At 42.8% G+C, this 17,704-nt stretch overlaps 1 protein-coding gene across 5 annotated transcripts in view; it reads left to right on the forward strand.

The window, feature by feature from the left end:
- LOC139536707 (PDZ and LIM domain protein 5-like) overlaps nucleotides 1-17,704 on the forward strand; it is a 97,475-nt gene that overhangs the window by 33,577 nt on the left and 46,194 nt on the right. For all 5 annotated transcript variants that reach the window (XM_071337316.1, XM_071337322.1, XM_071337325.1 and 2 more), the window contains exon 3: nucleotides 16,060-16,211. In XM_071337316.1, the coding sequence (XP_071193417.1) occupies nucleotides 16,060-16,211 (152 nt within the window). The remainder of the gene's footprint in view (nucleotides 1-16,059; nucleotides 16,212-17,704) is intronic.

Genomic DNA, 17,704 nt, shown 5'->3' on the forward strand with positions numbered 1-17,704 from the left:
ATTAAAAACACCAAAACACCCTCTGGTATTTCAGGAAACCATAAAGACAGATCATGGTTTGCGTAGTAGAGAGACCAAATGACATACAGCCCAAATGTAAAAAGTTGATCAATAATGATTCTCTATCCGTTATCTGTCTCCAGTAATATCGTTTTAATACAATCTCTACAAGAAGAATAAGACTTAGAAATTGAAGACTGCACAAGTCCTTAAACTGATAGTACAGCATATGTCATATGGACCTAATCAGGGTGTGTGTGTGTGTGTGTGAGAGAGAGAGAGAGAGAGAGAGAGAGAGAGAGAGAGAGAGAGAGAGAGAGAGAGAGAGAGAGAGAGAGAGAGAGAGAGAGAGAGAGAGAGAGAGAGAGAGAGAGAGAGAGAGAGAGAGAGAGAGAGAGAGAGAGAGAGAGAGAGAGAGAGAGAGAGAGAGAGAGAGAGAGAGAGAGAGAGAGAGAGAGAGAGAGAGAGAGAGAGAGAGAGAGAGAGAGAGAGAGAGAGAGAGAGAGAGAGAGGATTTATTGCGATTGGAAGCGCAGTGGGAAGTCAGTAAAAAAAGTCCAAATTGTTCATATTTAAGGTCTAGTGGTTTGTGGCTTTGTTAAATAGTGTGTGTGGTTACATTTCTACCCATTCAGATACTAATGGACACTAACAGTACGTCATCAACACACACAGCGGATGGATATAATATCTACCCTATGAAACACATCTACAGTGGGTCTTTAGGTCTGCCTCAGTGATATTTACACCCCTCATTTAACTAGCCTTAGGCAATGGCTTGGTCTGGTCTTCCTGCATGAATCCCACATGCGCCCATGGAGCTAGTTTATGGTTTGTAGGGTTGCAAAATTCCGGGAACTTTCAATATATTCCCATTTATCCCTTATATTCCCCTTTTTGCTTACTCCCTCCTGATTCTGGGAATCCTCCAACTGGGATTGTGTGGAAACCAGGGAATTTATTGAAAGTTGCTGGGATTTTGCATCCCTAATGATTTGATCTCATCACTGTGGGTTTAGGTGGTGTGTTTAATATTAGTACTCTCTAGATTAAACTGAAATGCATCATGATAACAGGATTTTTTTTTCATTTTAACTTGAGACTGAGATTTGTTTTCTTGGATCAGACCCATATTTCACTGTTTATAGTAGGTTTCAGTCTACTCTCCTCTTCTCTGTTGTCCTTCTATGGAGCTGTCTCATGACCCTGTGAAACCAGTGATGGCCAGTCCATCTTTGATCTTGTCAATAGCACCAGACTGCCTTGAAGTCCTGTGTTCCTCATAAAACGAGAACCTAATCATATCTTTTTATTTTTATTTCTCCAAAATCCTAACCATCCCTGGAACTGGCAGGAGGGTATCAGCAGCAGAGAGCTGAGTGAGAGCAGACGTTACGGTATTTCATGTTTAAAGCTGCTACTTTAACAGGCCAGAATACTGAGCCAGAAACACATCAACACGTCCACTCAGTGTCTGAGGATGAATGACAGATGGAATGGAAATGGCAGTCAGTCAATCACGATGGAAAAAAGAGTGGATAATAAAGTACTGTGTTGGGAGGGAAAGGGTTGTTAACGTGCTGACTAGGTGTGACATCCTGATCTACATCAATTAATCCAGCTTTAATTCAGATTCACACATCTTTCAGACATAACAATGTTTAATATGCCTATTAGTCTTCTGATCTACAAAATGCATAGATCAATAGAACTGTGGGTTTCATAGCAATGCAATGCATTTTTCAGCCCAGATCTGTTTGGTCAGTGAGTCTGAGTAGTGTGTAGTCAGGCAGCTGCTTCCAATCTACCCTGATGGCATGGCGAAATAAAACAATTCTATCTATGGTTCCAGTAACTTATCACTCCATTTTGATTTATTTCACTCCACTGCTTTTGCTTCTTGGTTTGTTGAAAAATGTTAAACGTTTGAGATCAAGTCATTGGCCAGGAAGACAAACGAGGCGGCAGGGCGACAGGAATGTCTGCTCTGGAGAAATCAGTTGGTCTGTGATCTGAATCTGAATTTGAACCATTTGAACAGTTGACTTTTATTACAACTCACACTACCTAACACCACACAACTCACACTACCTAACACCACACAACTACCTAACACCACACACAACTACCTAACACCACACAACTACCTAACACTACCTAACACCACACAACTACCTAACATCACACAACTACCTAACACCAGACAACTCACACTACCTAACACCACACAACTACCTAACACCACACAACTACCTAACACCAGACAACTACCTAACACCAGACAACTACCTAACACCAGACAACTACCTAACACCAGACAACTACCTAACACCAGACAACTACCTAACACCACACAACTACCTAACACCACACAACTACCTAACACCACACAACTACCTAACACCAGACAACTACCTAACACCAGACAACTACCTAACACCAGACAACTACCTAACACCACACAACTACCTAACACCACACAACTACCTAACACCACACAACTACCTAACACCACACAACTACCTAACATCACAAGAACTGAGAGAAGATGTCAGCCAACTCTTTCATAAAACCTTGTATGTTTTATGTGTTTCTAATATAAAGTTAATCATATGTTTAAACTTCATTTTCAAGTGATATGAACACAGTACAGTAAATGGCTGACATATTTTGAGGCTTGTTTGATGCAGGGATGGGAAACTTTAATGGGGGTGAGGCCCACAAAAATCTGAAGTCATCATGAGGGTCAATGATTACTAAGTTTAGATAGCTGGCCACTAGACTAACTTACGAGTCTCTAAAATTGTTAGCTGACACGGGCTAATTGAGCGACTATAAGTGAGTGACATAACAAGAGAAAAACTGCTGATCCACAACCACATTTTGAAATTGCACCCTGTGTGTTCTACTATTCTAACTTGCAACAGTATGTTGAGACCCCGACTGAGTTAAAAATATATATATATCCGAGGGCCTTCTAAAGGGGGTCGCCAGTTGCCCATCCCTGGTTTAATGGTTATCAAGTAACACTACACAGAATCGGCTTTGTCTCTCTATCGGTTGGGACTTGATAAGATTGTACTCAGGAACTCTCCCCGTGTCTTTTTGCTTCAGAGCTGGTGGAAGCAGCTCTCTCAGTATTATTACACACGAACCAACCATGCATCCTGCTTACCGTGGCCAATTGAGGTCTGCATGAGCTGCACCAGCAGGCATTCAGTTTCACACATACTGCTTAATATGTCTGAAATCAGAGTTAAACTGCCATTTCCTGTGTGACAGTTTTCAGTTTTATGAAGAGGACACATTTACACCAACACACACACACACACACACGCATGCACACATACAGCTGTAGTTATTAATTTGTTGTTTTGTGAGTGACATATGGTAATCAGGTGATTGCCATCATTAATTGATTTATTAATATCACCCCTCCGCAATGGCATTTTGTTTCAGGGCAAAGTAGGGCATTCAGTATTCAGTCTGAAGTACTGGTCTTGCTTTTGGAATGTTTTGTTTGTGTTTTCATGGCATTAGTCGTGAAAGTGCCAGCCTTGGGCCAGCGGCAGCTTATCTCCTGGGTCCTGGCTTTCAGCTTTCAGCAGCAGTGTGATTGCAGGAGGTAATGGCTGGAACCAGACCATGACAACCCAGCCAAAGACACGGATGGACAAGAGCCTGCCCTGTTCAAGTGGCTGTTAATAAGATGTTTTCCTCAAAGGAAAAGAACACTTGCTTTTCATCCTCTTCCTCTCTTCTCTTCTTTTATATCGTCCTCTACTGTACCTCTTCCTCTTCCTCTGCTCTCTTCTCTCCTCTCTTTTCTCCTCTCTTCTCTCCTCTCTTCTCTCTTCTCCTCTCTCCTCTCTTCTCTCCTCTCTTCTCTCCTCTCTTTTCTCCTCTCTTCTCTCCTCTCTTCTCTCCTCTCATCTCTCCTCTCTTTTCTCCTCTCTTTTCTCCTCTCTTCTCTCCTCTCATCTCTCCTCTCATCTCTCCTCTCTTTTCTCGTCTCTTCTCTCCTCTCTTTTCTCCTCTCTTCTCTTCTCTCCTCTATTCTCTCTTTTTTCCTCTCTTCTCTTCTTTTATATCGTCCTCTACTGTACCTCTTCCTCTTCTCTCATCTCTCCTCTCTTTTCTCCTCTCTTCTCTCTTCTCTTCTTTTATATCGTCCTCTACTGTACCTCTTCCTCTGCTCTCTTCTCTCCTCTCTTTTCTCCTCTCTTCTTTCTTCTCTTCTCTCCTCTATCCTCTCTTCTCGACTCTTTTTTCCTGTTCTCGTATTCTTTCCCACAGAACATTCTGTGCAGGCTGTAACAGGTGTGCGGTATAAAAGGCAAGACGCCACCTGCACCTCAGCTCTCTACCACACCATGTTCTTTCTGGGCCATTTGTCCTGCTTGTACTGGCCCAGCAGGTTGTGGTTTAGCTGAACAGCACACCGACCGAGGAATGCTGCCTCCACAGATTAATCCCAGTGATTCAGAAGGCAGAGGGTTCAGGGCCTTTAATCATCTTTTATATCGACATGCTGGGGCTGTTGCCTTGTCTCCACACAGTAACTAGATCTATTCATATTTCAGTTTATTGCCGTTTAAAGAAGTTAGAGGTTTTTATTCACATGGTTTTGAAGGTACCATGTGGCTCAGTTGGTAGAGCATGGCACTTGCAACGCCAGGGTTGTGTGTTCGATTCCCACGGGAGACCAGTACAATATGAAAAATGTAGACACTCACTACTGTAAGCTGCTCTGTAGAAGAGTGTTTGTGTGAAGGTAAATGAATGTGAGGGATCTGACCCAGTGGATGTTTTAAAACAGCCAGTGTTGATCAGTGTTTGCAATATATCGTTTTCTGTTTGAGGACATGGGGTTGTCAGTCACAGACTGCATTGTCTCTATCAGGTTGATACAGATGTAGGATGTTAATGTGATCACCATGTTGCAGGAGAACATTCCTGCTATGCAGGAAATATAAAACATGTAGTGTATTTCAGGATTAAAAAGGCTTCTGGAGTTTGTAATTTCCACTTTGAAATTTCAGACGTGATATTCCCTTACGAAAAATATAGCAACCCTTACAAAAATGTCCAATAATTATAATCCACATTTCCTGCAGGATTATTTTCCTGCTATAGCAAACTGTCTCAAATTAAGATCCTACATCTGTAGTAACAACTCCATATAAGGCCCTCATACTGCCTCAGACATCACATCCCTTTCCCAAGCACTCACAAGTCACTTCCTCTAATTTGACTCCTTAATGCTACAACCACAGACACTCTGCCTAACTTGTTAATCTGGTGTAGGTGTGTATACTAAACTTGTTGATTTATACATTTACATCATTTAGCAGATGCTCTTATCCAGAGCAATTAGGGTTAAGTGCCTTGCTCAAGGGCACATCGACAGATTTTTCACCTAGTTGGTTCGGGAATACAAACCAGCGACCTCTCGGTTACTGGCCCAACACTCTTAACCACTAGGCTAACTGCTGAGTTCAGTTGGTACACAAGATTCAAATGTCATGTATAACAATGTTGGGATAAAATATACCATATCAGATCAACTACAACATCCTTCATGAGTTTTGTAATATTGCCCCTTTTTAACAGTTAGTTTAAATCAATTATTTGATCAATATATTCTGACATGATCTGGATTGCTAGAATTCTACACACCGGACAGGGGAAGCCAACTGTAGCTACAATGTTTCTGGCAGGATTTCTAGAGAAATAACTCAAGGAATAATACCACTACATCTACAACTGCTGCTCTTTGTCTTCGTGAGAAACTTTGTTCTGCACATCAAAGCTCTCCTAAAGCTCCACTCATCTTCCTCACTCACTCTCCGTCCAAACCCCCATCCCCCTGTCATCTGGTTCTGAGAATAACAAGTCATCTGCTATTGGTTCCTATTCCATGATTATTTTATCATGCTTGCCTAATCTAACAATCACCCTCATAATAATATGAGCATTGATCAGTAAACGTTTTAATTCAAGCAGTTTATTAGTTTTGAATTAGATTTATATGATAATGTTGTCATTATTTGATTATCTGATTACACGGGCTAATTGTCTTGTAAAAGACAGATGGGATGCGCATGGATACACTCAGTGGTTATTGAAGGGGAGGAAAGATGTCCTGGTGTACTCTCTCTATATGGTGAGTCACAGTGTAGATAAAGAGATACCGCTCTCACATCATACATTTTCATTAAAACTCTTAATTAGCACCGTTGTGAAGACTGTGTCAGAAATGTATATTTGTCCTCTGTGAAAGGGGAACTACTCTTAAAGCCAATACCAGAGATGATTTCATCTATATAGAATGCAAATAAGGTTCCTCTCATTAGACCAGAGGGAAGAGCATTTCCTCGGGTTAACTTGGTAATACCACTTCAACCTCATCTGTTATTGATTCCAACCGCTAAATACTAACTGACCCTGGCCCAGTGGCCCTGTTCAGGTTCAGTCACCAGCTCACAGAGAGAGCTGGAGGACTTGTTCATCTGTAAACGGAAACGCTCAGAACTCTAGTGTCATCCTGGGGGAACATTCATTCATTACCCGTAACTAGCCAGTAATAGAGGAGGCAGTACTGTGCTGAAACCAGCGCCACACACCAGCAACCAGCAGCATGTGGTTAGATCACATTCAAAGAGGAGGGAAATATGGAAGATATGTCAACCATTGGGATGGCTGCCTTGCTCTCATCTGTCAAACACATGTAATGAGAAGCATTCTGGTGCCTCTTCTGAAACAGAATAATGTTTGTATTTTGTGCTGTTGTTGAGTGGACGGGGAATGGAGGTCTGTCAGTCATATTTATTTCATATGAGGAGCTAAGCTCTTTAAGGATTTCACTATTACGATATTACATAGCAAGATAGATTGTTAGCCGCTCATTATATAAAATAATAATGTGACTGTTCACAATGGGTGTCTGAATGAGTGGGCTGGAAGGTAGCCTAGTGGTTAGAGCATTGGGCCAGTAACCGACAGGTTACTAGATTGAATCCCAGAGCTGACATGGTAAAAAATCTGTCTGTTCTGAACAAGGCAGTTGACCCACTGTTCCTACCCACTGTTAACTTAATATAATACATAAATACACACACACGCACAGCTCTGAAGTGACAATGATACTGAAGAATCTGCTTAGGAGACAAATACTCTCAACTGTTTGAATAAAAATAGAGTTTAAGTTACCTGTGATGAATGTTGAAAACAAAAACTTGAATTTCTATATGCAGGAAATCCTATTTTAATAATGGGCATGGTAAGAATTGACAACCAAAGTGCGAGTCATAATTCCCATGACACCTTCTAGCAAAATCTGAAAAGCGGTTCCTTCATTTATTCCATAGGATATTTTTAGATTCACTTAAAATAAGGTCTGTGTTTCGTGTAGGCTTACATCACCGTGCCAATTTTATAACTGTGTAGATATCCATAGGACAAGGTAACTCTGATCAATATTGGCTAAATATAAGCGAAGATAAAAAAAATTGTAGAGTGGATTTATGAAAATATGTTGACAAACGTTACCTTATCCTAATGAGATTTACACGGGTATCAAAACGTCGAGGCGGTTTAAGCCTGCACGAAACACAGACCTTATTTGAAGTAGATCAAGACATTCTCTATGGAAGACAAGAACGGTAAAATAACGAAGGAACCCCTTTCAAATTCAGCCGCAAGTTATTACAGGAATTATAACGCGTTGACTATTTCTCTCTAAACCATATACCTTTGACTAATCCGGAAACTATCACCTCGAAAACAAAACGTTTATTCCGTTCCGTATTTTATCTAACGGGTGGCATCCATGAGTCTAAATATTCCTGTTACATTGCACAACCTTCAATGTTGTCATAATTACGTAAAATTCTGGCAAATTAGTTCGCAAAGAGCCAGGCGGCCCAAACTGTTGCATATACCCTGACTCTGCGTGCAATGAACGCAAGAGAAATGACACAATTTCACCTGGTTAATATTGCCTGCTAACCTGGATTTCTTTTAGCTAAATATGCAGGTTTAAAAATATATACTTGTGTATTGATTTTAAGAAAGGCATTGATGTTTATGGTTAAGTACACATTGGAGCAATGACAGTCATTGATTGATTGTTTTTTATAAGATAAGTTTAATGCTAGCTAGCAACTTACCTTAGCTTACTGCATTCGCTAACAGGCAGGCTCCTCGTGGAGTGCAATGTAATCAGGTGTTAGAGCATTGGACTAGTTAACTGTAAGGTTGCAAGATTGGATCCCCGAGCTGACAAGGTTAAAAATCTGTCGTTCTGCCCCTGAACGAGGCAGAACGTTCCTAGGCCGTCATTGAAAATAAGAATGTGTTCTTAACTGACTTGCCTAGTTAAATAAAGATTAAATAAAGGTGTACATATTTTTTTTTAAATAAACAAATAAATCGGCAAATCGGCGCCCAAAAATACCGATTTCCGATTGTCATGAAAACTTGAAATCGGCCCCGATTAATCGGTCATTCCGATTAATCGGTCGACCTCTACCCTCAGGCCTTATTGCTTAAGTAAAGCACACAGACAGTATACTTTTATCAGAGCTTTAAAAGGAAGAAAAGTGAAGCATAGCCTCTGTCTTAAAAGCACTGTTTCTGGAGATGATGATGAGAATTTATCATACCAAATATAGACTAAGGTATGTCACATTGTTTTCTTCCTTCATGGAGGGATTCTAGATGGCTAAAGGGTAAGGCTGTCCCAAACTGAAATATTTCACCCCTGCCGCTGCACTTCACGTGGCTGTTCTACTCAAGCACACATGCACATTTCCCTGACCATAACCCACACACTGCAATCCTGCTGGGTGCTTAGACTGAGCTGTGCTCCCTCCCATAACCCTACTGTTGACACTGTCATTGACCCCAGGGCACTGGAGGGACTGAGAAGGGCTGTTTTGTGTTGGTCAGACTGGGTCAGCTGGCTCTCGTCTGGTCTGGTCTGGTCTTGGCCTGGTCTAGGTCTTGTCTGGGCCTTGTCTGGGCCTGGGGAATGGAGCCTGGACTAGCTGTTCTCCAGGGATGCTTAGACTCACTGTAATAGAGTTTGTACTGTATTTACCAAGCCTCAGATTGGCCACCAATTACACCCCAGAGAGCAGTTGAAGTAATTTCACTTAACAGTCTTAAAGAGAAATGGGTCGAGGCTTTGTGGGTTTTACTGGGCTACTGTGCTGTGTGTGTGCATAAGTGTGTGCCGGTCTACTAAAAAATATAGTATGCCTGTGAATTTACGGTATGCATACAGTATGCCTGAGCTATGCTTCCAGTACTTCCTGCAGGTTTTACATTCTGATTTCCTTGATAAAAGAAACTGCAACAAAGAACAAGGAAACTAGGAAAATGTGTCATGGGGTTCCCCCTCTGCCCCCCCCCCCCCCTCTCTCTCTCTCTCTCTCTCTCTCTCTCTCTCTCTCTCTCTCTCTCTCTCTCTCTCTCTCTCTCTCTCTCTCTCTCTCTCTCTCTCTCTCTCTCTCTCTCTCTCTCTCTCTCTCTCTCTCTCTCGCTCTCTCTCTCTCTCTCTCTCTCTCTCTCTCTCTCTCTCTCTCTCTCTCTCTTCTCTCTCATAATGAAGCCTACGCTATAGCACTTCTGACTTCCAGGCAGTACAGTACAGAACAGTCTGCTCTTGATTCCTTTGTTTCTACCTACTGAGGTTATCTAACTTCCTGGATCAGAGGGATTCCTGGGCAGCGGAGCCAGAGAGGGAGAGAACATCCTGTGCGTTCAGGTCTTCACAGCGTCATGCTGCTCAACCTGCAGCCTTTATGCCGCCTTGCACACAATGCAGTGAATTGAGTGAATAGTTGCTTCATTGACAGTCTAGGCTGAGGTTCTCCTCTGGCTGAATAATCACTAATGTGACTCAGAGACTCTGTGATGAGGTGGCCTGAAAACACCAACAGCTGCTGTTGCTGTGGAACGAGAGGTATCCTCCATCTCTGGTGATGTAATCACAAATTGAGGAAGCTTAGCCCACCTATATTAAGACCCGATACACTATACCTTTACTATAATAATAGTGACAGATAGAGAAGAGAGGTCCACCCTCTATAAAATGTTGCTTCTGTCTGTCTCAGCATGCTTCAGCATAATGGGCTGCAGGTCTCCCACAGACACTACACTAGTATGTCAAGTTAATACACTGAGTGTACAAATCATTATGCTCTTTCCATGACATAGACTGACCAGGTCATTCCAGGTGAACGATGTATTGATGTCACCTGTTAAATCCACTTCAATCAGTGTAGATGAATGTGAGGAGACAGTAGGTGCCAGGCGCACCGGTTTGTGTCGAGAATTGCAACGCTGCAGGGTTTTTTACGCTCAACCGTTTCCCGTGTGTATCAAGAATGGTTCACCACCCAAAGGACATCCAGCCAACTTGACACAACTGTGGGAAGCATTAGAGTCAACATGGGCCAGCATCCCTGTGGAACGCTTTCGACACCTCGTAGAGACAATGCCCTGTTCTTAGAGCAAAAGGGGGTGCAACTTAATATTAGGAAGGTGTTCCTAATGTTTTGTGCACTCAGTGTATGTCTAGCATTGGTGTGCCTTCTAAACCACAGGAATTTAGACCCATATAACATAACTGTGAGAGGTGAGGTTCCTTGCATAATAAAGCTACCCATGTTATTTTATGGATGCAGGTGGTTCTGAGCAGGCGGTTCTGAACAGGCGGTTCTGAGCTCTGTTTGGTCCAGTGTAATGTCTCCACGGGTGTTGAGTGTACAGGGGAAGTGTTGAGTGATTGACGAGCTGAACGCCAGGCAGGCTTGTGTAATCGCCGCCCGCCACACCTGGGAGATAGTCATCCCCGTTGTCGTGGTTTCGTCAGGCTGCTTCCTGTCAGGACATATCCTGTGTTACTGTGTTAGCGCCAGCATACAGCTTCAGGCTGGCTGGTCGCCTGGCCAGGGTCAGACAAACGGGTGGTACTTTACTCATGTGGGTTTGCTGTGTATTAGGGTCTAATGGATAGTATTGCAAAGGGAAGGGAAAAAGTGTTGCATTTGTCAGGAATGTACATTATTTGTTTTTTTAATCGTTTTTATAGTTTACGATTTACTGTAAGTCCTAAAACTCTTAAGCTACTGTATATCTCATGACTGAGATTTTTTTTTTTTAAATACAAAAAGTATTTAAAATCTCTGTTCCTGTTCTAAATAGTCTGCACTTCTGAAACCTTCCCCACAGGCCCTCATCATAATGAACATAGATCTAAGGTGATATTAGGCGATTAGTGCTTATCACTTTGTACTTTCATAGATAACAACACAGACTGAAACTATGATCTACTGTACCCGTTTCTATGTCCCCCAGCCGTTCCTCTCCTCTCCTTCACAACACAACAGACCAGGCAGTCAGCTAAAGTCATTACTGGAGCTCAGATAAGATCACATCCTTCCTCCAAGAGCAACAACCCTCCTCATCGTTTCTCAGGCCCTACATCACAACTTATCACTGATGACCTGATCAAGCAAACAGTAGTATTTAACACTATTTTTTCTCAGTACATAGCAGATTACTGTCTACCTCAGTCTGACCTTGACCGTAGATAGAGTACATACCGTAGATAGAGTACATTAGATTATACAGTCATATGTCTAGCCTTTAGGCCAGGGTTGGGCAAACTACGGCCCAGAACAAAGGGGGGTCAAAATAAAAAATAACAGTCAGTATCTGGTGTGGCCACCAGCTGCATTAAGTACTGCAGTGCATCTCCTTCTCATGGATTGCACCAGATTTGCCAGTTCTTGCTGTGAGATGTTACCCCACTCTTCCACCAAGGCACCTGCAAGTTCCCAGACATTTCTGGGGAGAATGGCCCTAGCCCTCACCCTCCGATCCAACAGGTCCTAGACGTTCCTGTCCTGCAGGAAATCCCGCACAGAATGAGCAATATGGCTGGTGGCATTGTCATGCTGGAGGGTCATGTCAGGATGAGCCTGCAGTAAGGGTACCACATGAGGGAGGAGGATGTCTTCCCTGTAACACACAGCGTTGAGATTGCCTGCAATGACAACAAGCTCAGTCCGATGATGACGAACCTCCAAATCAATCCCGCTCCAGAGTGCAGGCCTCGGTGTAACGCTCATTCCTTCGACGATAAACGCGAATCCGACCATCACCCTGGTGAGACAAAACCGCGACTCGTCAGTTAAGAGCACTTTTTGCCAGTCCTGTCTGGTCCAGCGACGGTGGGTTTGTGCCCATAGGCGATGCTGTTGCCGGTGCTGTCTGGTGAGGACTAGCCTTACAAAAGGGCTACAAGCCCTCAGTCCAGCCTCTTTCAGCCTATTGCGGACAGTCTGAGCACTGATGGAGGGATTGTGCGTTCCCGGACAGTTGTTGTTGCCATCCTGTACCTGTCCCGCAGGTGTGATGTTCGGATGTACATATCCTGTGCAGGTGTTGTTACACGTGGTCTGCCACTGCGAGGACGATCAGCTGTCCGTCCTGTCTCCCTGTAGTGCTGTCTTAGGCGTCTCACAGTACGGACATTGCAATTTATTGCCCTGGCCACATCTGCAGTCCTCATGCCTCCTTGCAGCATGCCTAAGGCACGTTCACGCAGATGACCAGGGATCCTGGGTGTCTTTCTTTTGGTGTTTTACAGAGTCAGTAGAAAAGCCTCTAGTGTCCTAAGTGTTCATAACTGTGACCTTAATTGCCTACCGTCTGTAAGCTGTTAGTGTCTTAACTTCTTTATGATAGGGGGCAGCATTTTCACTTTTGGATGAATTGCGTGCCCATAGTGAACTGCCTCCTACTCTGTCCCAGATGCTAATATATGCATAATATATGCATTATTATTACTATTGGATATAAAACACTCTGAAGTTTGTAAAACTGTTTGAATGATGTCTGTGAGTATAACAGAACTCATATGGCAGGCAAAAACCTGAGAAAAAAAACTAACAGGAAGTGAGAATTCTGAGACTGGTCAATGTTCAACCCATCGCCGATTCAATTCCCTGTAAGATATGGATCTGTTTGCACTTCCTACGCCTTCCACTGGATGTCAACAGTCTGTAGAACGTGGAATGAAGCCTCTAGTGTGATATGGGGCCGGATGGGAGGTGTTTCAGTCATTGGTCTGGCAGAATGCCAGTTCCTGGTAATGTGCTTTCCTCATGATATCGCCTTGCGTTCCATAACTTCTACAGACATGAAGGAATGCTCCGGTTGGAACTTTATTGCATATATATGATAACAACATCCTGAAGATTGATTCTCTACTTAGTTTGAGCAGTTTATTCGACCTGTAATATAACTTTTTGAAGTTTTCGTCCGAGTTCGCCTGCATTTGCGTGAGCGTTAGGACATGTGCACCAAACATGCTAGCAAAAGTAGCTACTTAGACATAAGTAATGGACATTATCGAACAAAACAATGATTTATTGTGGAACTAGGATTCCTGGGAGTGCATTCTGATGAAGATGATCAAATGTAAGGGAATATTTATGATGTAATTTCGTATTTCTGTTGACTCCAACATGGCGGAGAAATGTTGTTATGTTTGAGCGCCGTCTCAGATTATTGCATGATGTGCTTTTTACGTAAAGTTTTTTTGAAATCTGACACAGCGGTTGCATTAAGAACAAGTGTATGTTTAATCATATGTAAAACATGTATCTTTCATCAAAGTTTATGATGAGTATTTCTGTTATTTGACGTGGCTCTCTGCAATTTCTCCGGATATTTTGGAGGCATTTCTGAACATGGCGCCAATGTAAACCGAGATTTGTGGATATAAATATGCACATTATCGAACAAAACATAAATGTATTGTGTAACATGATGTCCTATGAGTGTCATCTGATGAAGATCATCAAAGGTTAGTGATAAATTTTATCTCTATTTCTGCTTTTTGTGACTACTATCTTTTGCTGGGAAAATGGCTGTGTTTTTCTGTGGCTATGTACTGAGCTAACATAATCGTTTGGTGTGCTTTCGCCTTTTTGAAATCAGACATGTTGGCTGGATTCACAACATGTGTAGCTTTAATTTGGTGTCTTTCATGTGTGATTTCATGAAAGATTGATTTTTATAGTAATATATTTGAATTTGGCGCGCTACATTTTTTCTGGCTTTTGGCCAAGTGGGACGCTACCGTCCCACATATCCCAGAGAAATTAACGACCGTTCCACAGGTGCATGTTCATTAATTGTTTATGATTCATTGAACAAGCATGGGAAACAGTGTTTAAACCCTTTACAAAGAAAATCTGTGAAGTTATTTGGATTTATACGAATTATCTTTGAAAGACAGGGTCCTGAAAAAGGGCCGTTTCTTATTTTGCTGAGTTTATGTAAGGTCCTCTGTTAAATTTCAAAATCCAGATTTGACCCTCGAGCTAAGAAGTTTGCCCACCCCTGCTTTAGGCTGTACACCCCTGCTTTAGGCCGTTATACCCCTGCTTTAGGCCGTTACACCACTGCTTTAGGCCGTTACACCCCTGCTTTAGGCCGTTACACCCCTGCTTTAGGCCATTACACCCCTTCTTTAGGCCATTACACCCCTGCTTTAGGCCGTTACCCCCCTGCTTTAGGCCATTACACCCCTGCTTTAGGCCGTTACACCCCTGCTTTAGGCCATTACACCCCTGCTTTAGGTTGTTAACACCCCTGCTTTAAGGCCATTACACCCCTGCTTTAGGCCGTTACACCCCTGCTTTAGGCCGTTAACACCCCTGCTTTAACGCCATTACACCCCTGCTTTAGGCCGTTACAGTAAACTGGGGCTTTGTCAGGAGATTGTAACTTCATGGGAACCTCTTCATCATAAGCATCTCTAATCAAAGGTTATGGGTAACATATGGCCCTCGGCCTGTCTTTACCTTGGGGATACCTTTCTTTCTAAATCAAAGCCAAGTGGGTTAGAAGAACATAGAGTGCATTAGTCCCTAGTGGAATGTGTTGGAATGTGTTCTTCTTCAATCCACTGTTTCTGTCTGTCTGTCTGTCTGTCTGTCTGTCTGTCTGTCTGTCTGTCTGTCTGTCTGTCTGTCTGTCTGTCTGTCTGTCTGTCTGTCTGTCTGTCTGTCTGTCTGTCTGTCTGTCTGTCTGTCTGTCTGTACACACAGCATGTGAGAGGGCCTGTCTGTCTGTCTGTCTGTACACACAGCATGTGAGAGGGCCTGTCTGTCTGTCTGTCTCTTTGACTGTACACACAGCATGTGAGAGGGCCTGTCTGTCTGTCTGTCTCTTTGACTGTACACACAGCATGTGAGAGGGCCTGTCTGTCTGTCTGTCTCTTTGACTGTACACACAGCATGTGAGAGGGCCTGTCTGTCTGTCTATCTGTCTCTTTGACTGTACACACAGCATGTGAGAGGGCCTGTCTGTCTGTCTCTTTGACTGTACACACAGCATGTGTAAAGGGCCTGTCTGTCTGACTGTGTGTCCCAGGAGAGTTTGCCTGGTCTATTTTGGGCCCAGCTGATAAGTGGCCAGCATCATAAAGAGAGAGAAAAGGCCTGTGTTACATAACCAAGGTTACATACGACACCACAGGGAGAGAACACAGTGCTGCATGGCCAATATAAAATAATAAATCAATATTTTATTGCGTAGTTTCATAATTTCACAACGATTATTTCCTGTTTTTTATTCATGGGGTTTGCATTGCAGGGTTGATCAGGCCTTCTTAGCCTTTTGTCAGGTTTTCTGTGGTAAGAGAGCTGAACAAATAGAGTTGAATGCACAGTTTGAAATGAATTCATGCATACTGAATGTTTGTTTAAGAAAGTTGCTTTAAGGAGATGAAAGAAAAGAGAAGTATTCTGTATATCAGTCTTTAGAGTCTGATACAGGAGGCACTGGGAGTCTCCAGGGCATGGAGGTTAAATACACTAAGCTATGCTCAATATAGCATAGAATGTCTCAGTCCTGGCATAGTGACGGACTACTGTAATTTTATAGTGTTATAGTAAATGAATGCAAGCGTACAGTATATGTTTATTTTAGTTTTATTTCAACCTGTATGTTTGGTTTTGTGTGTTTTTACAGCTGACCGATGGGGGCAAAGCAGCCAAAGCCAAGATGAGTGTGGGAGATGTAGTTCTGTCTATCGACGGAATCGCCACCAACGGCATGAACCACCTGGAGGCCCAGAACAAGATCAAAGCCTGCACTGACAACCTCAACCTCACCCTGCAGAAGTAAGAGGCAGCGCACAAACTCATACACACACACCAGTGTTCATTTCGTTATCAAAAATTGTGACAAAAATATTTGTCAAAGACCAATTTTTCAATGGCAATTGACGACTGACTAAATATTTACAGAAAAAACTATAACTAAACGGAAATTATCAATTGACTAAAACGAGACAAAATTATCTCTGTGACTAAAATCTGGACTGGAAAATAGTTTTTGGAGAGATTGAGAAATGTTCAGTGATAAGGACAATTAATATGAGCAGCACAGATGCACAGCGCAGTTCTCTTCAGCAGTGGGAATGACGTGCCACACCCGGCACACAGCCTACATCAGCTGGTGAGCTGCGGAGGAGCAAGCGGTGTGGGCAGACAGGCTCGGCTCTAGCTCCGCCTCCGATTATACACGTTGCACAGGCGATTCTCTTGCTTCCCCGTAGCTAACCCGTCACCACCAGCATTCTAGTTAGCTACCCTTTTCCTGATTAAAAAACACAAGCTGCTTTATGAAATTAGAAACAATAACATTGAGTTTAATAGTAAAACAAAAGTCTAGCTATGTTCTTCTCTTCTTTCAGTATAGAAAAGTAGTCTGTCTTTGAATTTATAGTCCCGCTCAACCCTCCCACTTTCCCCACTGAATGTCATAGCCATGTTCTGTAGGCAACGTAGCCACGTCTCCCTCTTTTCCTCGGAGAACACAGCTTGATTCTAGCCCTTAGCATTCAGATATGACCTATAATATCGGCTCTACGTTTTTTACTTTCTATCATGCATTGGAACATTCAGATAGCAATATACTTTTTATTTCATATAATTATTTGTATTTTACCCCCTTTTTCGTGATATCCAATTGCAATCTTGTCTCATCACTGCAACTCCCCAACGGGCTCAGGAGAGGCAAAGGTCAATTCATGTGTCTTCTGAAACATGACCCGCCAAGCCCACCAAATGACACCCACCCGCTTAACCCAGAAGCCAGTTGTGACACAGCCTGGGATCAAACCCGGGCCTGTAGTGAAGCCTCAAGCGCTGAGATGCAGTGCCTTAGACCGCTGCGCCACACATGAGTCCAGGAATATGCTTTTTAGAACAAACATGCTTCTCTGACATGTTGAATAAGGAACAGTGGAGGCTCCTCAGAGGAGGAAAGGGTGGACCAAAATCAAAATATTGAAATGTTTTCCTTTTAAGATAAAACTATACTAAATATATTCACATCACCAAATAATTGACTAAAACACCTTAGCAGCATTCTGTACGGTAGCACCATGGTGTAGCCGGAAGACAGCTAGCTTCCGTCCTCCTCTGGGTACATTGACTTCAATAAAAAAACTAGGAGGCTTGTGGTTCTCACCCCCTTCCATAGACTTGCACAGTAATTATGACTCCTTCTGGAGGATGTCCTCCAACCTATCAGAGCTCTTGCAGCATGAACTGACATGTTGTCCACCCAAAGGATCAGAGAATGAATCTCGTTCTGAAACCATAAGCTA

This window comes from Salvelinus alpinus, chromosome 1 (assembly GCF_045679555.1).
Source record: "Salvelinus alpinus chromosome 1, SLU_Salpinus.1, whole genome shotgun sequence".
NCBI classification, from domain to species: Eukaryota; Metazoa; Chordata; class Actinopteri; order Salmoniformes; family Salmonidae; genus Salvelinus; species Salvelinus alpinus.